Source organism: Puma concolor, chromosome D3, assembly GCF_028749965.1.
Source record: "Puma concolor isolate L17-30 chromosome D3, mPumCon1.1.hap2, whole genome shotgun sequence".
NCBI classification, from domain to species: Eukaryota; Metazoa; Chordata; class Mammalia; order Carnivora; family Felidae; genus Puma; species Puma concolor.
In genome coordinates, this window is record NC_141678.1 from 5,768,528 (window position 1) to 5,784,666 (window position 16,139).

The 16,139-nt window shown below is 65.2% G+C and overlaps 1 protein-coding gene across 28 annotated transcripts in view; it reads left to right on the plus strand.

Moving 5' to 3' along the window:
* Positions 1-16,139, plus strand: part of NCOR2 (nuclear receptor corepressor 2) — a 213,716-nt gene that overhangs the window by 149,846 nt on the left and 47,731 nt on the right. For all 28 annotated transcript variants that reach the window (XM_086681460.1, XM_086681458.1, XM_086681476.1 and 25 more), the window contains one exon: positions 11,380-11,522. In XM_086681460.1, the coding sequence (XP_086537586.1) occupies positions 11,380-11,522 (143 nt within the window). The remainder of the gene's footprint in view (positions 1-11,379; positions 11,523-16,139) is intronic.

Consider the following 16,139-nt stretch of genomic DNA (forward strand, 5'->3'; position numbering starts at 1 on the left):
CACTCCTCCCCTGCCCGAGCCCAGTACCGACAGGAAGGCTGAGGCCGGGTGGTGGCTGAGCCCCATGTGCCTGCCTGTTCTCACTTGCTTTGATCTCAGCCCCGAGATCAGGGGTGGCTCCCCTGTCCATCCCGATTCACAGAGGACGGAGTAAGGAGCGAGGCCAGGGTGGCCAGGGTCTCGGAGCTGATGTGTGGAGGGGCTGGGAGCAGGCCCGGGCCTCCGGCCCTCATCCTCCTGGCCCTACCAAGGCCTTGCCACTGACGTGCAGCCTCTGGCGCCCGGAGCTCCAGGACATGACTCACAGAGCAATGGATGGCCTTTCTAGCGAGGGCCCTGGGCACACAGGGGCAGGCGAGTCTGAGGACGGTGTGGCCTCCAGGCCGAGCCGGGACGGAGGCCGAGACGGGGCTGTCTGCCCTGCCCCCCACCCCCCACCCTGGGAAGGGGGCCTGAGTGCGCCACCCTGAAGTTTCAGAATCCTACCAGGAGCAGGCCCCTCCCCGCTGGCTCCTGTCTGGGCCCCCCCACCTTCCAGACTCCCGGCACTCGGGAGAGGCGCTGCCCTGGGAGGTGAGAGCTTCTCAGCAGGTCAGAGCAGGGCGCACGGGGGCCGGGCGGCGTCTCTGGCTTCAGGGCACAGGGGTGCCGTTCGCCCCACGGGGGGCCGCACTGTTGCTTTTGTCTGTCCTCCGTGCGCTTTGTGGTCCCAGTGCGGACGGCACCACTGAGCGCAAGAGGCTTCACTTTCACGGAGACCGCGCGATTTATTTTTTATTCTCCTCCGCGTTTAATTCTGGCAAAATACGCAGAATGTAAAATTCACTGTTTTGACTGTTCGAGAGCGTGCGATTGAGTGGCACAAAGGACATTCGCAGCCTTGTGCAGCTGTCCCCTCCGTCTCGTTCGGAGCGTTTTATCACCCCAGACGGAAACCCCGTGCCCACGGCTTGTCACACGCAGCCTCTGGTGTCCGCCGACCTTTCCGTCGCTGTGGATCTGCCTGGTCTGGGCTCTCGCACGAGGGGCGTCCTACAGGACGTGCTTCTGCGTCTGGCTCCTCCCACTCGGCGTCGTGTTCCCGAGGTCCGTCCGCTCCGTCGCGTGGGGGCCTCGCTCCTTTTTACGGCGGATTTCTATCCCGCCGTGCGGACGGACCGCATCCTGTTGATGTGTTCGTTCGTCCGTCGGCCGCTGGTCACGTGGTTGTTCCTACCTTTTGGCTACTGCGAACAGAGCTGCTGGGAACGTTTGCAATTGTTCGTGAGTCTCTGCCTTCGGCAGTGATTGTGCCCAGGCAGCTCCCCCCCCTCCCCCCCCCCCGCCCTGCCCCCGCCGGGAGTGAGGGGCTCCACGTGCACGCGCCTGGACCGCCAGCCCGTGCTCCCACGGCCCCTCACCCCCCCGCAGCGTCTTCTGTTGTCACGGCAGCCCCGGCCCCGGCCCCCTCCCTGTTGCCTGGGAACCGGAGTCGGCCAAGTGGGCGGCTGTCCTCTCTCCCTCTGGGAAGGGCAGATCTGGGGACAGGGAGGTCAGCGGGGATGACTCACCAGCCGAGACGGGAGTGTGCCCCACTGTCTCAAGGTTGGGTCCTCACGGCGGCAGTGAGCTCATCCTGGGTCCTGCCCACGGAGACGGCGGCGCGAGAACCCCCCGGGGACCGCGCACGCCGAGGCCCTGCTCAGTGACATTTGTAATAATGCGATGAGCGCCGGCGTGCTCGTCTGCCGTGAATTACCGCAATCTGGACAATTACTGCTCAGGGTGGCTGCTAATGGCTGTGTGTTCCCGGCGGCGGTGGGAAGGGGCGGGGTAGGGAGGCAGGTGCCGGCAGCTCCAGCAGCTCTTCGAGAGGGGTGGGGGCGCGGGGGGGGGGGGGCAGGAGGCTAGGAACATTGTGGAGCCCCCTCCCCGCCCCTGTCCGGACCTCAGAAACCCAGGAAGGGACCCAAGAAACAGCTGCGCCCCAAGCAGATGGCACACACTCATCCTCCTGCCCGTCCTTTCCATCGACCCTGTGCCTCACCCAGCGCAGGGCAGGGGTACCCGGAGATCAGCCAGCCCGGACCCTCCCCTGGGAGCCCCGGGAAATAAGAAGCCAGCTGCCCCCGGGGCCTTGAGGGCACCGAGCCTGCCTAGAGCATCCCGGAAGACTGCCAGCGGCCTGGCCTTAAAGCTTGAGCTGCAGAGGGCCCCCCCCCCCCCCCCCGTGCCTAGAGAGAAACCAGACCTTCTGGCTCTGTGACCTCAGGCAAGTCCATCACCCTCTCTGTGCCGTAGCTCCTTCATCGGTATGGTGGGAACTTAAGTGTCGCCCACTGTGTGAGTTTCCTGGAGCTCTGCCATGACAACATAGAAACGTGGGGACTTAAACACAACAGAAGTGCATCCTCTCGCAGCTCTGGAAGCCAGAGGTCAAAGTTGAGGGCCGTGCTCCCTTTCAGGGCTCTAGGGAGGAGTCGTGCCTCGCCTGCTCCAGCCTCCAGGGGCCGCCTGATCCCTGGCGCTCCTTGGCTTGTGAGCACATCTCTTCCGGCTCTGCCTCTGTCTTCACGCGGCCGTGTTCCCTGTGTGTCTGTCCACATTCCCCTCTTCTTACAAGGATCCCCCCCACCCCCCCCAATCCAGGATGACCTCATCTTAATTTGATCGTATCTGTAGAGAGTGTTTTACCAGTAAGGTCACCTTTATAGGCAGCAGGTGGATATGAAATTCGGAGGGAACACTGTTCAGGCCAGTGCAGCCCCCAGTGTGGTTCTGCTGGGGCAAGAAACAAGCAGACAAAAAACAGAAGAGCTTAGGGCGGTGATGTCGTAGGCAGGCCGAGTTCCCTGTCAGCCGGCCCCTCAGCCGTGTGCCCTCGGCCTGGCCCATCTCTGTCTTGGCCTCGTTTCTCTTGTGCTGTGGCCACGTGGCTAGGACGCCATCCCCCAGGGGCATCACACCATACATGTGCGGGTCTTAGTATACAGCAGGCGCTCAGAGGTGGTAGGCCTGCAGTCTGATGCAGACACTTCGGAGCCTTTCTTGCGAGTTCAAGTCCCGGCTCTGCCCCCTAGGGGTGTGGCCCTGAACAAGCGCCCGCTCCTCTCGGGGCCCTGGCTCCCTGTGTGCACATCTCAGAAGTGGGCTGGAGGCAAATGACCTGCCAAGCAGGTGCAGAATGGCACTTGGAGGAGGTTCCGCCGGGCCAGAGAGGGTGCCCCGAAATAGGGGCCCTGGGGCTGGCACCCAGAGCACGACGAGATTGAGCGGCACCGTTAAGTACTTCTCAGCATTCCTGGGTGCAAAGAGCCGCTAAAGGCTTTACGTGTATTAAAGTCACGTCATCCCGACCAGTTTTATGAAGCAGGTGCTGTTACTACTTCTTTCATTCACATTTGGACACTGAGGCTCACAGAGGTTCAGTGAGTGGCCCAAGGCCACACAGCTATTAATTGGCGGAGCTGGAAGTTGAACCCAGATACTCTAGTAACAGAGTAGGAACGGGGCTGGTGTGAGGTGTGAATGAGTTAGTCCGTGGGGCTCGGCTGCTATTAATAAGATAGCGAGGGAGGGAAAGCATCCCGGCCGAAGGAACAGCATGCGCAAAGGCCCTGTGGCAGAGGCAGCGTGGTCGAGTAAGATGTTGACACGCAGAGTGACGGGGAGAGAGGGAAGAGGTGGAGAGGCCACTGAGATCCGGGCCTTAGCAGCCGTGGAGGAGAGTTTGGCCGTTTTTCTAAGAGCGTGGGGAGGGAGTGGGACAGCGGACACGGCAGCTGCAGGGGTCTAGGCGGGCAGGTGGGCACCTTCCCTTCTCGTGTGCGTGCAGTCGGGGCTACCTGCCCCGGAGCTCACAGCCAGTAGGGACCCAGCGTGTGGAGGAAGCGGCCTCCCCGGGGATCGGGCGGCTCCGGGGAGCTGGCTGCCTGCCCCCAGGCTCAGCGCCATGCTGGGCAGGAGGGGCAGGCCAGGCGCTGGGCCGGGCCGGGCCGGGCCGGGAGGCTCTAGCTCCCCTGGGAAAGGTCAGCCTGGCCTGGCTCGGAGTCTGGACCCAGCTGTGCGGGAGGCCCGGGGCTCTGCTGGCAGTGGCACACGCCGGCCCCCCGGCGTCGTCCCACCGCCTCGGTGGTGGGCGGGGCGCCAGCCGCGGAGGGGGCGGGGAAGCCCCTGGTCACGCCTTTCCAGACCAGCAGTGGGCGCTGGCCTGGCTCCCCGCTGCCAGCCCCTCCCTGGCCTCAAGTGGCCCGCCTGGCGACGGGAGAGAGGCCCGGTGAGCGAGCGGCCCGGGGCTCTGGGGTCCCGGGCGAGGCCCGGGGGCCGGATGGAGCTGAGGCGGGCCCCGGAACTCTCTCGGAAACTCCCGGACCGCTCTGCCCGCAGGACTGGATCCCTGCCCCGCCCCCCACTTTCACGGAGAGCGAAGGAGAAACCACTAATGGCTTTGCACCTCCAAAGTGCTTGTTGTGCACACTGGCTGGTTTAATTAGTTTTTACGGATGAAGAGTCTGAGGTTCTGGGAGGGGACGCGTGAGCCCCCCCGCCGCGGAGCTCGGGAAAGCAGGCCCTCCTCCCCCCCTCCCCCCCAACGCGTGTCCATCGCCGAAGCGCCCCGCGGCGGGAAGCACGGACGAGGGGCGGCGTGCGTGCTCCGCCTGGACCGCCGCGCGCGCGGCCCGCGAGCCCCGTGACACGCAGGGTGACACGCAGGGTGGCGCGGCGGCTGGCGCACAGGGGCCGCTTCTGGGGGCGGGGCGAGCGAGGGCCCGGCGGGGACGGGGCCGCCCCTCCGAGTGGGTGCCTGAGGAGGGTCGACGCGTAGGGGTGGCGGTGCCGAGGGCCGTTGGAGGGGACGGGCGGCGCGGCACCCCAGGGCCCACGCCGGCGAGCAGCACGCCCTTGGGCCGCTGCGGAGGTGCCGCGTCTCGGGCCGGTTGCCTCCTGACTCGGAGGCTTCTGGCGCGTGGCGGTTCGGAAGGAGGAGAAAGCCGGTTTCTGCGTGACCTCGTGGTGGGGGGGCGGGCTCAGGGGGCAGAGGCTCCGGACGCCTCTGTTGGTCCTCGTCGGCCCCCTTGAAGACGCGGTGAGGCCCCTGCCAGCCCACCTTCACCCCCGGGAGGGAGAGGCACACAGCCGCGTCCAAGCCGGGGACCCCTCGCGGAGAGAGACGCGCGGCAGCGGGCACAGTCGCGATGAGGCCTGTTTGCGCCTGAATTGTTCCACCGGGCGAGTTCTGCACGGGTGTGAACGTCCACGTGTGCACGCCGGCACAGGCACACAGACGCGACTTTTGCTTTGCACATGGGAAAACTGAGGTCCGGAGGGCTGAGTGATGAGCCCCGGGGGTGAGCTCTCCGCCCTGCTCTGTGGGAAGACTGGGCGCTGAGCGCCTAACGTGGCATTTTCCCAGAGTGGTAGGCAAGGCGACGTGGGGTCCCACCCAGGTGATTTCTTTTCATCCGAAGTGTCTGTTTGATCGTGTGTGAGGGGAAGAGGTTGCTATTTGACATTCTGCCGATGACTCTCGCGGATGTGATGAAACGGGCTAACGTAGGCATCAGGGCTTATTCTTAAAAGCATAGGCGGAAAGGAAAAGGTAGGTAAGTCAAAGTTCAGGTATGAAGTTGTCTAGCCAGGCTCCTCATGGGATTTCGGGGCTGGCCAGAGTTCTGGAAGCTCTGACATGCAGTCGGTGCCCGACAGGGTTGCCAGCTGAGTGGCTGAGTCCACATCCAACCCACCCAGGGCTTGGGGTTTCTGAAAGAAGGAAGTGCTATGACTCAGGACGAAGCCTGCCGGGAGTTTTTTCCTCTCCTTCGACAGTGTTTTGGGCAGAAAATTTTGTTTCACGAACCGGAGTTTCTTTTGGAAACGGCAGCTGGCAGGAGGGGTGTGGATGTGTCCCTCTTGCGGGCACCCTGTGCTCTCCATGGAGGGAACAGAAAGCCTCAGGGTAGGAAGGGGCTGGCTGGGGTTGGGGAGCCTGTGCCTTTCCTGGAAGGGGGGGCTAGCTTCCAGATGGAACAGCTGTGACATCCCTGGGACCAGGAGGACTTCCAGAACCCTCCCTGCCTTGGGTATCGGAGCTCACCGGTGGTGGTGAGCTGGGGATTCACAGACCCTCAGGGGAGAGCGCTGCCTGTGGTGGGACCTCCAGAGGGAGCCGGGGCAGGGACATGACAGGGACAGGGGCCTTTCTGGGGGCTGAGTCCCTGCTCCCGTGAGAACCGTTCATCACAGGCCCCTGCAAGGTGCATGGGAAGCTTCCCCTGAGCTTGGCCAAGAGCAGACAGCGGCCCGGCCGAGCCCCCCACCGCCAGCCCCCCCCCCCCCCCCCCAGCCATGATGCTGAGCCGCCTCTCCTGCAGTGAGCCCTGCGGCCACCCACTGTTCTTCGTCTCTTTCGGAGCTCCAAGTGTGTGACTCAGACCTCCTGGCTTGACTTCCTGTCTTGGTCAATTTCACTTCCTAGTTCCTGCCTCCTGACTTTTCAGAACGAAACTCTTTCCTTAGAAATTAGAAGTGGGGTCGGGGAATCCAGACCGCAGGGGACATCGGTACTATGTAGCCTTGGGGCGCAGGCCTGTGGGCACGGCCCTGGGCGTAGGAGGTGGGCACTGCCTCGGGCATCGTCTAGCGAGGGTCCAGGGCACGCTGCTGGGATAAACGTTCGGTCCCCTCTTCTCAGGAGCTCCTTCCCAGGAGCCCGTGAGAGGTGGCCGAGGTGGTGTGGGACATCTGGTGGGCCCCCACACCCAGACACTCCAGGTATCTGGAGCTGTGTTTGTTTGCCAAGTGCCTCCCACATGCCCGACAGTTGCAGGTGCAGAGACAGGACAGTCAGTGAGCAGTGGAGCCAAGCAGCTAATTTCGGGAGAGAGGTGCCCCGGAGGGAACAAAGTCTCGTGATGACAGGGCGGCTAGGACAGTGGCTTAGACAGACCGGTCAAGGAAGGCTTCTCTGAGGAGGTATCATTGGAGCAGAGGAAGACGAGGCAGGGCTGTGAAAAAGCCGTGCAGGTCGAGGAAATAGCTAGTGCAAATGCCCTGGGTCCCACTCGAGGGCTGGGCATAACAGGTGCCGGTGGCTGGAGTGAGTAAGGGGACAGGTAGGAATCAGGCCAGCCGGTGGGCGAGGCTGGCTCTGCGGGGCCTTGCGCCACACCGAGGACTTTGGGTTTTATTCTGAGAGGACTGGGTCGCCATCAGGAGACTTTTAAGTAGAGGAGGGACATGACTGGATTGGCATTCTTAAAAGGCTCACTCGGACCTCCCTGCAGGGTGTGGAGCGAGGGGCTTTGGCAGAACGTCCTAGATCCCGGACATGGTTGAGATCCCAGCATGAGGGCTGGGCGCACACGGGCTTCAGGGCTGCCTGTTGTTTCTTGGGTTTCCGTGGGCAGGACGTAGAGGCTGAGGGCTGAAGGGACAGGCAGGTCATTGACCCTCGAGTTGGAGAAATCGGTCACGACCTGGATCTGGCTCCAAAGTTCAACCCCGTTAACTTTCAACCTCCCAGGAGCCGCCCACGACACCTCCAGCCACGACACCTCCAGCAGGTGTTTGTACGGGGGGAGGGGGGGCGGACTGCTCTGGTTGTCAGAGGCGTCCGGGAGAGGGAAGGGAGAGGCAGCCGTGGCCCTGAGGCCCTTGGGCGGCCGAGTGCCGTTCGGGGACCCCGGCCCTTCCCCTGATCCTCAGTGGTCGGAGGTCTCATCTCATCTCCTCCGATCCCGAGCTTCCTCCCGGAATCTTGAGCCAGGCCCGCCCACCCACAGACCGGCGGGTGCTGGGAGGCGCGCGCAACCCCCTTCCTGCCGTCCCGGGGCCTCCAGGGGGTCCCACGGAGGGCCTGGCCGGCCGTGGCAGCATCGGGCTGGGCGGGGGGGGGGGGGGGGGGGGGGAGGGGAGACAGAGACCGCAGGTGGCGCTGGCGCAGGGGGATGACAGCGGAAGGGGCTGTTTGCTCCCCGTCTGCTGGGGTGGAGAAGCTCTGTTTTCCTGAACCCTCATCTGTTCTTACCGCTGCTGACGCCGCCACCGCCACGGATGGGGAGAGAGGGAGGGGGGAAGCGGGTGCCAAGTTGGCCCGCCCCTTCTGAACCTGGGCTTCTGCCACGCTCCCCCGCCCGCCCGCTCCCGCGAGCCTCCGTCTGGAGGTCACATTCAGCCCTGACGACGCGTCTCGCTGGGTCAGGCAGCAGGAAGATCGCGCCTGGGCGCGCAGTGAGGCTGCCCCGTCAGGCCCGGCTCTTCGGATTCCGCCCAGCGGGGGCGTCTGGGGACCGGGGGCCCCCTGGCCCGCACCCCTCGCCGAGCGTCCGTCCGGGGCGCACTTGTGCCCGGAGGAGCCTCGGGCACCGTGCGCCCTGGTGACGCCTGGCACGGGGCGCGAGCACACAACTGACCGCTTCCCACCGCCCGCCCCCGTGGGGAAGGGCGCCTCGCGCACCCTCAGCCGCCCGCCGGGAGGGGGGAGGCGGTGTCAGGACCGCCGGTAGGAGCCCCGGGCCACCAGGGGCGGGCGGTGTGGAGCAGCTCTCCCCGCCCTCCTCCCAGCCTCCGCCCTCCCTCCCCCGCCCGCCACCGCCACCGCCGCCGCCGTTGGACAGAAGGATGTGAGGCAGAGCTGAGCCGGAGCAGACGCCAGCCACAAGCCTGCTCCAGCCACAAGCCTCGCGGAGCCGGCACCGCGGCCGCCCGGCCTCCCGCCTCCCGCCTCCCGCCTCCCGGCCCGGCCTGCTGCTCCCAGCTCCTCCCTGGAGCATCCTCCAAGCCGGATGTTTCCGGAAAACTTGGCCGAGGGGGAGACGCAGATGAGAGGATGTGAGTGAGGCCCCAGGAGGGGCTCGGGGGCGGCTTTGGGTGCTGGTGGCAGGGACTTGGCTGTGGCCACCAGGCCGGGGACTCGGGAGTTTTGCACCCGCGGGGCCCCGTCCCCACCCTTTCTCTTGGGGCCCCTTCCCCCCTGCCTTTCTGGTTGTCAGGCTGAGGCTCTCGGGGAGGGAGGGCAGGACCCCGGAATGCTTGGGGCAGGCCCGGGGTGGTGGCGGGGTTGTCTTGGTTGGCACATGCTCAGAGGCGCTGTCTCTGGGTGGACGGGCGTTGTGGGGGGCTGTCAGCTGGGTCTGGTTTCGGTGGTCTCCAAGGCACGGTGAGGTCTAAAGTCCTCGTCCCCGTGCCCGGCACCCTCAGCCTGGGGAACAGGAACCAGAAGGGGGCCCCCTGGCCAGCGCTATGAGGACACTCGCCCCAGCCTTTCACACAGCAGCCAGGAAACCGAGGCCCGGAGAACAGAGGGGGTGGCTGATGTCGCACAGCACTTTCGAGGCAGGGCTTCTGGACAGCTGGTCCAGTGCTCCTTCGTGAGCCACCGCCGCCTTCGGGGAGGGCCGGGTGACCCCGCCACCCTCGTCAGCGTCTACTGTTGCTGCTGCCACAAGGGGACCTGATTAGGACCCTGAACCCCCGCCAGCCTCCAAGCCACCTTTTTGCTTGTGTGCTGTTTGGAAATGGCCACCTCGCTAGGGTCCGGCTGCCCCCTGGGCCCTCGCTGTCCAGCCCCCCCCGCCCCGTCCCACCCCAGCAGTCCCAGATGGGAGACCCGCCCTCTCCCGCCCGGGGTTCCGGCCTGACATGTCTGCCTGGGCTCTCTTGGCCCCGGCTGGGGAAATATAAATAAACTCGCGTCCCGTCGTCCTCCGCCAGGTTCTGTGGAAGTGGCAGCTGCTGCTGGCGCAGGCAGAGGGAAAGGTCAGGGGGCTGGGTTACACTTGATCCCATGCCCCAGCCCCCCCCTCCGCGCCTGTCCTTGAGGAACCCTGAGGAGCCGCCGTGGGGCCACGTGGCCCATAGCCTCCGCGGCGAAGCAGGTGGCCTGTCGGGCACCACCTCCAGCCTGCTGGGTCCCCGCTCCCGCGCGGCCCCTTGGCCTGTCCCCGGAAGCTCGTGAGTGGCCGTGACCCCTCGAGCCTCGTGGCCTCGGCAGCGGGGTTGACATGGAACCGCGTCTTTGAAGGGCTTTGCAAACTCCGGGTCACTCGGCCACGTGACGTGGTGGTTTGTTGATGTTGTTTTTGTTGCAGTTTTATTTTCGTTAGAGCCTTGCACGTAGCAAGCGGTCAGCACCTGTTGGGGTGGGTGGGTGGATGGATGGACGGATGGATGGATGGACGGACGGATGGCTGGACGGACAGACGGACGAACGAATGACGGAAAATGCCAGCACACAGCCTGTTGGTTCCTCGTGCTCCTGCACCCCTGCAAAATTCCAATCTTTGCCTCCCTGCTTGCAGCTTGATTTGATTCAGGGAAAATGGCCTCAAACTTCGTTATGGGAGCTCTTTGGCCGTTAAAAGCCTAGCTCCGGGGCTCAGAGGCTGCTGTGCTCCCAGCAGCGTGAGTCAGGCTTCTTGCCTGCTGCCCTTGTGGGGGCCCAGTCCTGCCCCGCAGCCCTCGGGGGTCCGCAGCCTGCCTCCTGCCCTCCCTGCCCAGGCTGACCTGGCCGCACGGGGCGTGCCCGTGTGTGCCAGGAGCTCTGTGGGCAGATGGACCGAGACCTGGAGCCAGGTTTCCCGGGTGCGGCTCCCACGTGCAGGGAGGGGGCCGCGTTTTTTGCCGAGTCTGGTACTGACGGCTTTGAAACTAGAGGCGGGTGTGGGGTTGGTGGGGAGGGGGCAGGTACAGCTCTGGCCTGGGTTTGTGCGACTGGAGAGAACTTTCTTGACCCAGGTGGCTCTGGGGCAGAGTCTGCCAGTTCCTGGGGACTTCTCCCCGTATCAGGAGTGTGTGCAGCTGTGAGAAGCTCACGGAGATGGGGCTCGTGTTTGGGGAGCAAGTCTGCTCCTAGCCCCTGAACCAGCCTTGCGGGCCCCAAGTCCATGCTGGGCCTCGGGCCCCGGATGTGCCCAGTTAACCCGGGTCAAGAGGCTCCTGGCTCCAGCTCACACCCCCCCGGACCCCACCCTCCCTCCCCTGCTCACGCGTTCCTTCCTTTTCCCTGGCCCTGGCCCGGTGCGGCCGGAAAACAGCCCTGTCTCCCGAGGCCTGAGGCCTCATCTGCAGCTGTGAGGGAGTGTCAACGCTGGGTCACAACGGCCAGGGGAGGCAAGAGAGGTGGGAGCCCGGGCGGGGTCTGCGCCCCGGCCCCCAGGACCCTTGACGGTGGCCTTGGCGTGGGTGCACCCGGGGCGGGCACCTACCTGCACTTCCCGGGGCCGGGCCCCCACCCCCGCCTCTCTGGAGCCCCCCCCACCCTGCCCCCACCGTGTCCCCTGCCTGAGTCTCAGACCCAAGCAGGGAGCCTCAGGCCTGGTAATCAGAGCACTTTCTGCCTGGGGCTCCAGGCCGTGGGCACGGGCGCCCTGCCCCCCTCACCTGCCGCCCTCCGCCACACAGGTCTTCTGGAACACGGCCGGAACTGGTCGGCCATCGCACGGATGGTGGGCTCCAAGACCGTGTCTCAGTGTAAGAACTTCTACTTCAACTACAAGAAGAGGCAGAACCTGGACGAGATCCTGCAGCAGCACAAGCTGAAGATGGTGAGCGCCCCACCCCCCCCCCCCCCCCGGTCCCCCACTGCCCGCCTCCAGGGCCGCCTCGCCTAGGACACGGCCCCTGCGCCTCATGCTTAGTGGCACCCGTGGGACGGCTGCAGGGACGATCTGTGCCATAAATCCCCGTCTGGGCGCTGGGATGGCCCCACGTGCCCGGCGCGCCCTCACGGTGCCCCACCTGCAGTGCCCCACCTCCGCCGCCCTGCGCTCCCGGGTCCGACAGCTGGGGGGTGTGGGTCCAGCCACTGACTCACCAGGGACTGCGACTGTCAGTGCATTGGAATGGTGGCCCAGAGGCAGAAGGACCCCAGCCAGCGTCTCCCCCACCCCCGTTTGACCTCACGGCCTTCAGGCTGCCCCCGGGGAGGGAAGGACAGGTGGGGGGGGGGGCAGCAGGCCCAGCCCTGCCCTCCTCTAGGCGTCCTGCTGCCCTCAGGCCTCGAGGGGAGGCCAGGAGCACAGAAGGGGCGGGCTCACCTCGCTGAGCGCGTAAGTGGTCTCTACAGAGAGGCTTGCTTCCTCCACAGCTGTTACTGTGAACTGAGGGCCAGGTGGGGGCAGCCTCTTCCCTCCTTGTCTCTCTCTTTCTTTCCCTCCCTCCTTCCTTCCTTCCTTCCTTCCTTCCTTCCTTCCTTCCTTCCTTCCTTCCTTCCTTCCTTTTCTTTCTTCTCTCCCAACTGTCCTGTCTTTTCTTCTTTTCCTTTCTTTCCCTGACATGCCACACACCGTCACCATTTCCGATCTGGGAAAACCGAGGCTCAGCCGACTTGGGGTTTGAACCCACAACTGCATGATCTGGGGACCCACGCTCGTGATTACCAGGCTGCGTATTTCCTTGTAGATACGAAGGTGTGAGAAGGGGGGCACGCAGCTGTCCTCCCCAGGGAGCCCTCGCCGGCCCTCCCACCCGCGGGTCAGGTGCCTCTTGCTGGGTATAAAGTGTGGCAGCCTGTCCCGGGAGGCAGCACTCAACTGTTCCCCTTGCAGCCCACTGGGGTTCAGAAGGTGAACCGACTGCCGAGATCGCAGAGCGTGGCGGGCAGGTTGGAGACGGAATCACCCCATTTGAGCCGTGCGTGGGCGCTGTGTGGAATTTAAGGCCCCCCCCCCCACCGGCCCCCTCGAACGGGATTTTACTGCACTGAGTGTGTGAGCAGCTGCTGGCAGTTGGAGGCAGAGGAGACTCTGTTCGTGCCCCTGCGGGCAGGGCTGAGGCCGACCCTCGGTCTTCGGTTGGGCTCTCGTCCGTCCCCCGTTCCCGGTCACCTGTGGTGAGGCCAGGCCACCCTCACCTTCCCCACCTCCTGTTCAGACGGTCCCTGATGCTCCCTGAGCCACTGGCAGTGCCCTCGTCCTGGAGCAGCTCTGCTTTTCCCGGAGTTTCCAGGACTCTGGTGTTCGCAGGGAGGGAGACTCCGGGAGGGTTGAGGCCACACAGCACCTGTCTCTGACGCCTGCTGAAATCCTCAGGGCCCGGAGGGCGGCTGAGCCGGAACAGCCTGGAGGGGCTCATGCCGGGGGGGGGGGGGGGGGGGGGGGGGGGGGGGGGCGGGCGGGTGGCGGTGGGCAGCCTCTGTGCCCACTGGCTAGAGATGGACGGACGGGCGAGGGGGGAGGGTGGTTCCCAGCATCTCCCAAGCACAGAAAGATGTCTTTCTGCTCCCTCCCCTCCCCCACCTCCCCCTTCCCCTCCCCCTCGGCCAGCCCCTGCTTCTCCCAGCAGCACGGACGCAGAACCAGCCACAGCTCAGGCTGTCGGGTCACAGGCCTCCCCCTTCCCAGAGGTCCTCGGGGCACGGTCGCCCCACACCCCGGGGACCCCAGGACTTGAGAGCATAGGTTGGAGGACCAGAGACCCCAGCAAGGTGGATGGTGCGGTGTGTAGGGTCAAGTCCCAGCTTGACGACTTGGTACCCGTGTGACCTTAGGTGGCAGCCTCATCCCACCGAACCTCAGCTTCCTCATCCGTAAAGTGGGGCAATAACGGCCGTTACCCAGAGAACTCAGGTGAAGACTGACTGGATGACCTCCTGTGCAGAACTGGGTGCCTGCTCTGTGAGGGTGACCGCCCTGTCTCCCGCTAGTGGCATTAATACCCCCTTTTCTTTTAAAGTCGCCGACCCTCTGTCCTTCCCGGGGGCGTTTGGGGGTGCTCTCTCTCAAATGGTGTGTGCAGAACAGCCATTGCAGGGGCCCTGGCCCCAGAGAGCTGCATTCTCATCCACATCTCGCCGCTTAGCAGCCGTGTGACCTCGGGCGAGCAGCTTGTCCTCTCGGCGCTCGGTTTTCCCAGCTCTGCAATGGGTGCCATACGCGCGCCCACCCCGAAGGGCTGTTGTGGCAGAGTCGTCTGTGAACGGACCTGAGGGCTCAGAACGGGGCCTGGCACGGGGCCGGCGCCCCGCAGGTGAGAGCTGCAGCCGGGGTGGCCCTCGTGGCCACCAGGTGCCCGGTGGCTGGGCTCTTGTGTCTCCCTGGGCGTCAGCTGGATGTGAGGTGCGGCTGCCCCCCGGGCCGACCCACGGGTTGGCCGCTCGACCTGACAAGGCCAGCTGGCGGCCCGGCGCAGTGCAGGGCTCCGGGCGGGAGGGCCCACGCCCCAGCCCCGCGGCAGCCTCAGCACTCGCGCCCCGTTTCCTCCTCCGTAAAGCGGAGGGGAGACTAGGCCCCACCCTAGGGCCATGGGCTCTCGGTCAAGGGCGGCGCCTCGCCCCCGTCGGCGCGGGGAGCCGTGGGCATCCCGCGTCCGTGCGCTCAGTGGGCCTCTCTTGAGCGCCCACTGCGTGCCAGGCAGGCCGTGTGTGGGCTTCCCCTGCCGGGCGGAGGAACTGTACGGTTCCGTGGGGTCAGCGGGAGGCAGGCCTGGGCGCGAGGCGGGTGAGGCATAGCTGCAGCGGTCCGCTGACCGAGGAGGCTGCCCGCCCGCCTTGTCGCCCGACCCTGCGCCCTGGCGGGTGGGTCTCACCAGGGAGATGGGGCCAGGAGGCCAGGCCGGTGGGGGGTGGTCAGCTTCCCTTCGTGGGCCTGTCCTCCACCAGACGTGGCTCACGCGGGACTCAGCCGAGGGCGGTCGCGCTGGGTGAGCAGTGGACCGAGTATGTGGGACCCGTAGGTGGGGGTCAGCAGGCCGTGTGCTGAGGCCAGCCGATGGGGAGCCTTGCCGACCACTCACTGGCGAGGAAGGGTGATTCGGGAACGTGGGGCTGGCTCTCGTTCCCGGCTGACCTCGAGGGAGCACGGCGAGCGGATGGGGACCCGTCACGGGAGGCGGGGCTCAGCCCGGGTCCGTGCATCCTGCCGGTGGCCACCCGTGGTGCAGGGGCGAGTTCCCTGTCACTGTGGTGTGCGAGCAGGCCTCACAAGATGCTGCTGACCTCCACGACCTCTGCCTCCCGCCCTCCCCGGCCCTCCCCGGGCCTCAGGAGGAAGATACAGCCTCCTGGATCCCGAAGCAGCGGCAGCCGCCTCTGGCCACTGGCCAGGCCCCGCCTGGAGCCCAGGAAGATATGTCACCCTTGGCCGGTGCAGGAAGAAGCAGGGGGTCAGTGGGTGTCCCCTCCCGCTTCACACCAGGCCTGGCCCGAGCACGGCCACGGGGCGACGTCAGCAGGAAGCAAGATGGGGCGGGCAGGCAGAGCGTGTCCCGGAGTTATGTAACATTTGGCATCGGGGACTTCTCCGAGGTTTTCCCTCCCCTCTTCTGGCCGAAGGTTACCCTTTTCTCCCATCTGTGAATCCAGGCCCCGGGGCTCAGCTTCTGTGTTTCTGGCTGGCTGTCTGTCTCAGCCCAGGCCCCGCCTTGCCTCGTTTTCCTCCGTTGGCTGCTCTGTCCGAGGCTGCACAGGCCTGCGGAGGAAGACGGCCCGGGCAACCGAGTGCTACAACCTGGCCCGCATTCCAATCTGTGCCCCTCAACTCACGAGCCGTGTGATCTCGGGAAAGTGTCTTTGCCGCTCTGAGTCAGTATCTTTGTCTGTCAGGTTCGCTCACGTAAAGAAACGGTTCCAGAACATCTGTTCTGTAGGTGCTAGGCACCGTCCCAGGTATGCCCCGGATGCGACCGAGGACAAAGAGGCTGGCTCTTAAGGAACTCATTCTAGTTTGCGACACAGAGGAATACACAAATGATTTCTGGTTGCCGTCTGAAGGTGATAAGGTGACGGACATAGTATAGAGTGATTGATGGCGGAGGGGCAAGGATTAGCTGATTTTGACAGGGTACTAGGGGAGTCCTCTCGGAGGAGGTGATGTCTGAGTGAAGCCGTGATTTGAGGTGAGAAAGTGAGTCATGCCACTATCTAGGAGAAGGGTGTCCAGGTCGAGGAACGACCAGCGCAAAGGTCCTGTGGCCGGGGCCCTCTAAGTATGTTTGCACAAGGAGGCTAGTGTGTTTGTTTCAGGGTGACCGAGGAGGGCAGGGGTGGATGAGCACACTGGAGAGGTGGGTGGGGTCCGCATCTAGACCACGCAGGGCTGTGTGGAGTGAGGAGGCCCTGGGGTTTTCTCTCAGGGGTTTCAGGAGCCCCCGGAGAGTCTGAAGCAGGGAGCAGTGTTTCCTGGCTTGCGGAGCAGCAGCCGTGCGCATCCCGTGACTCAACGCGT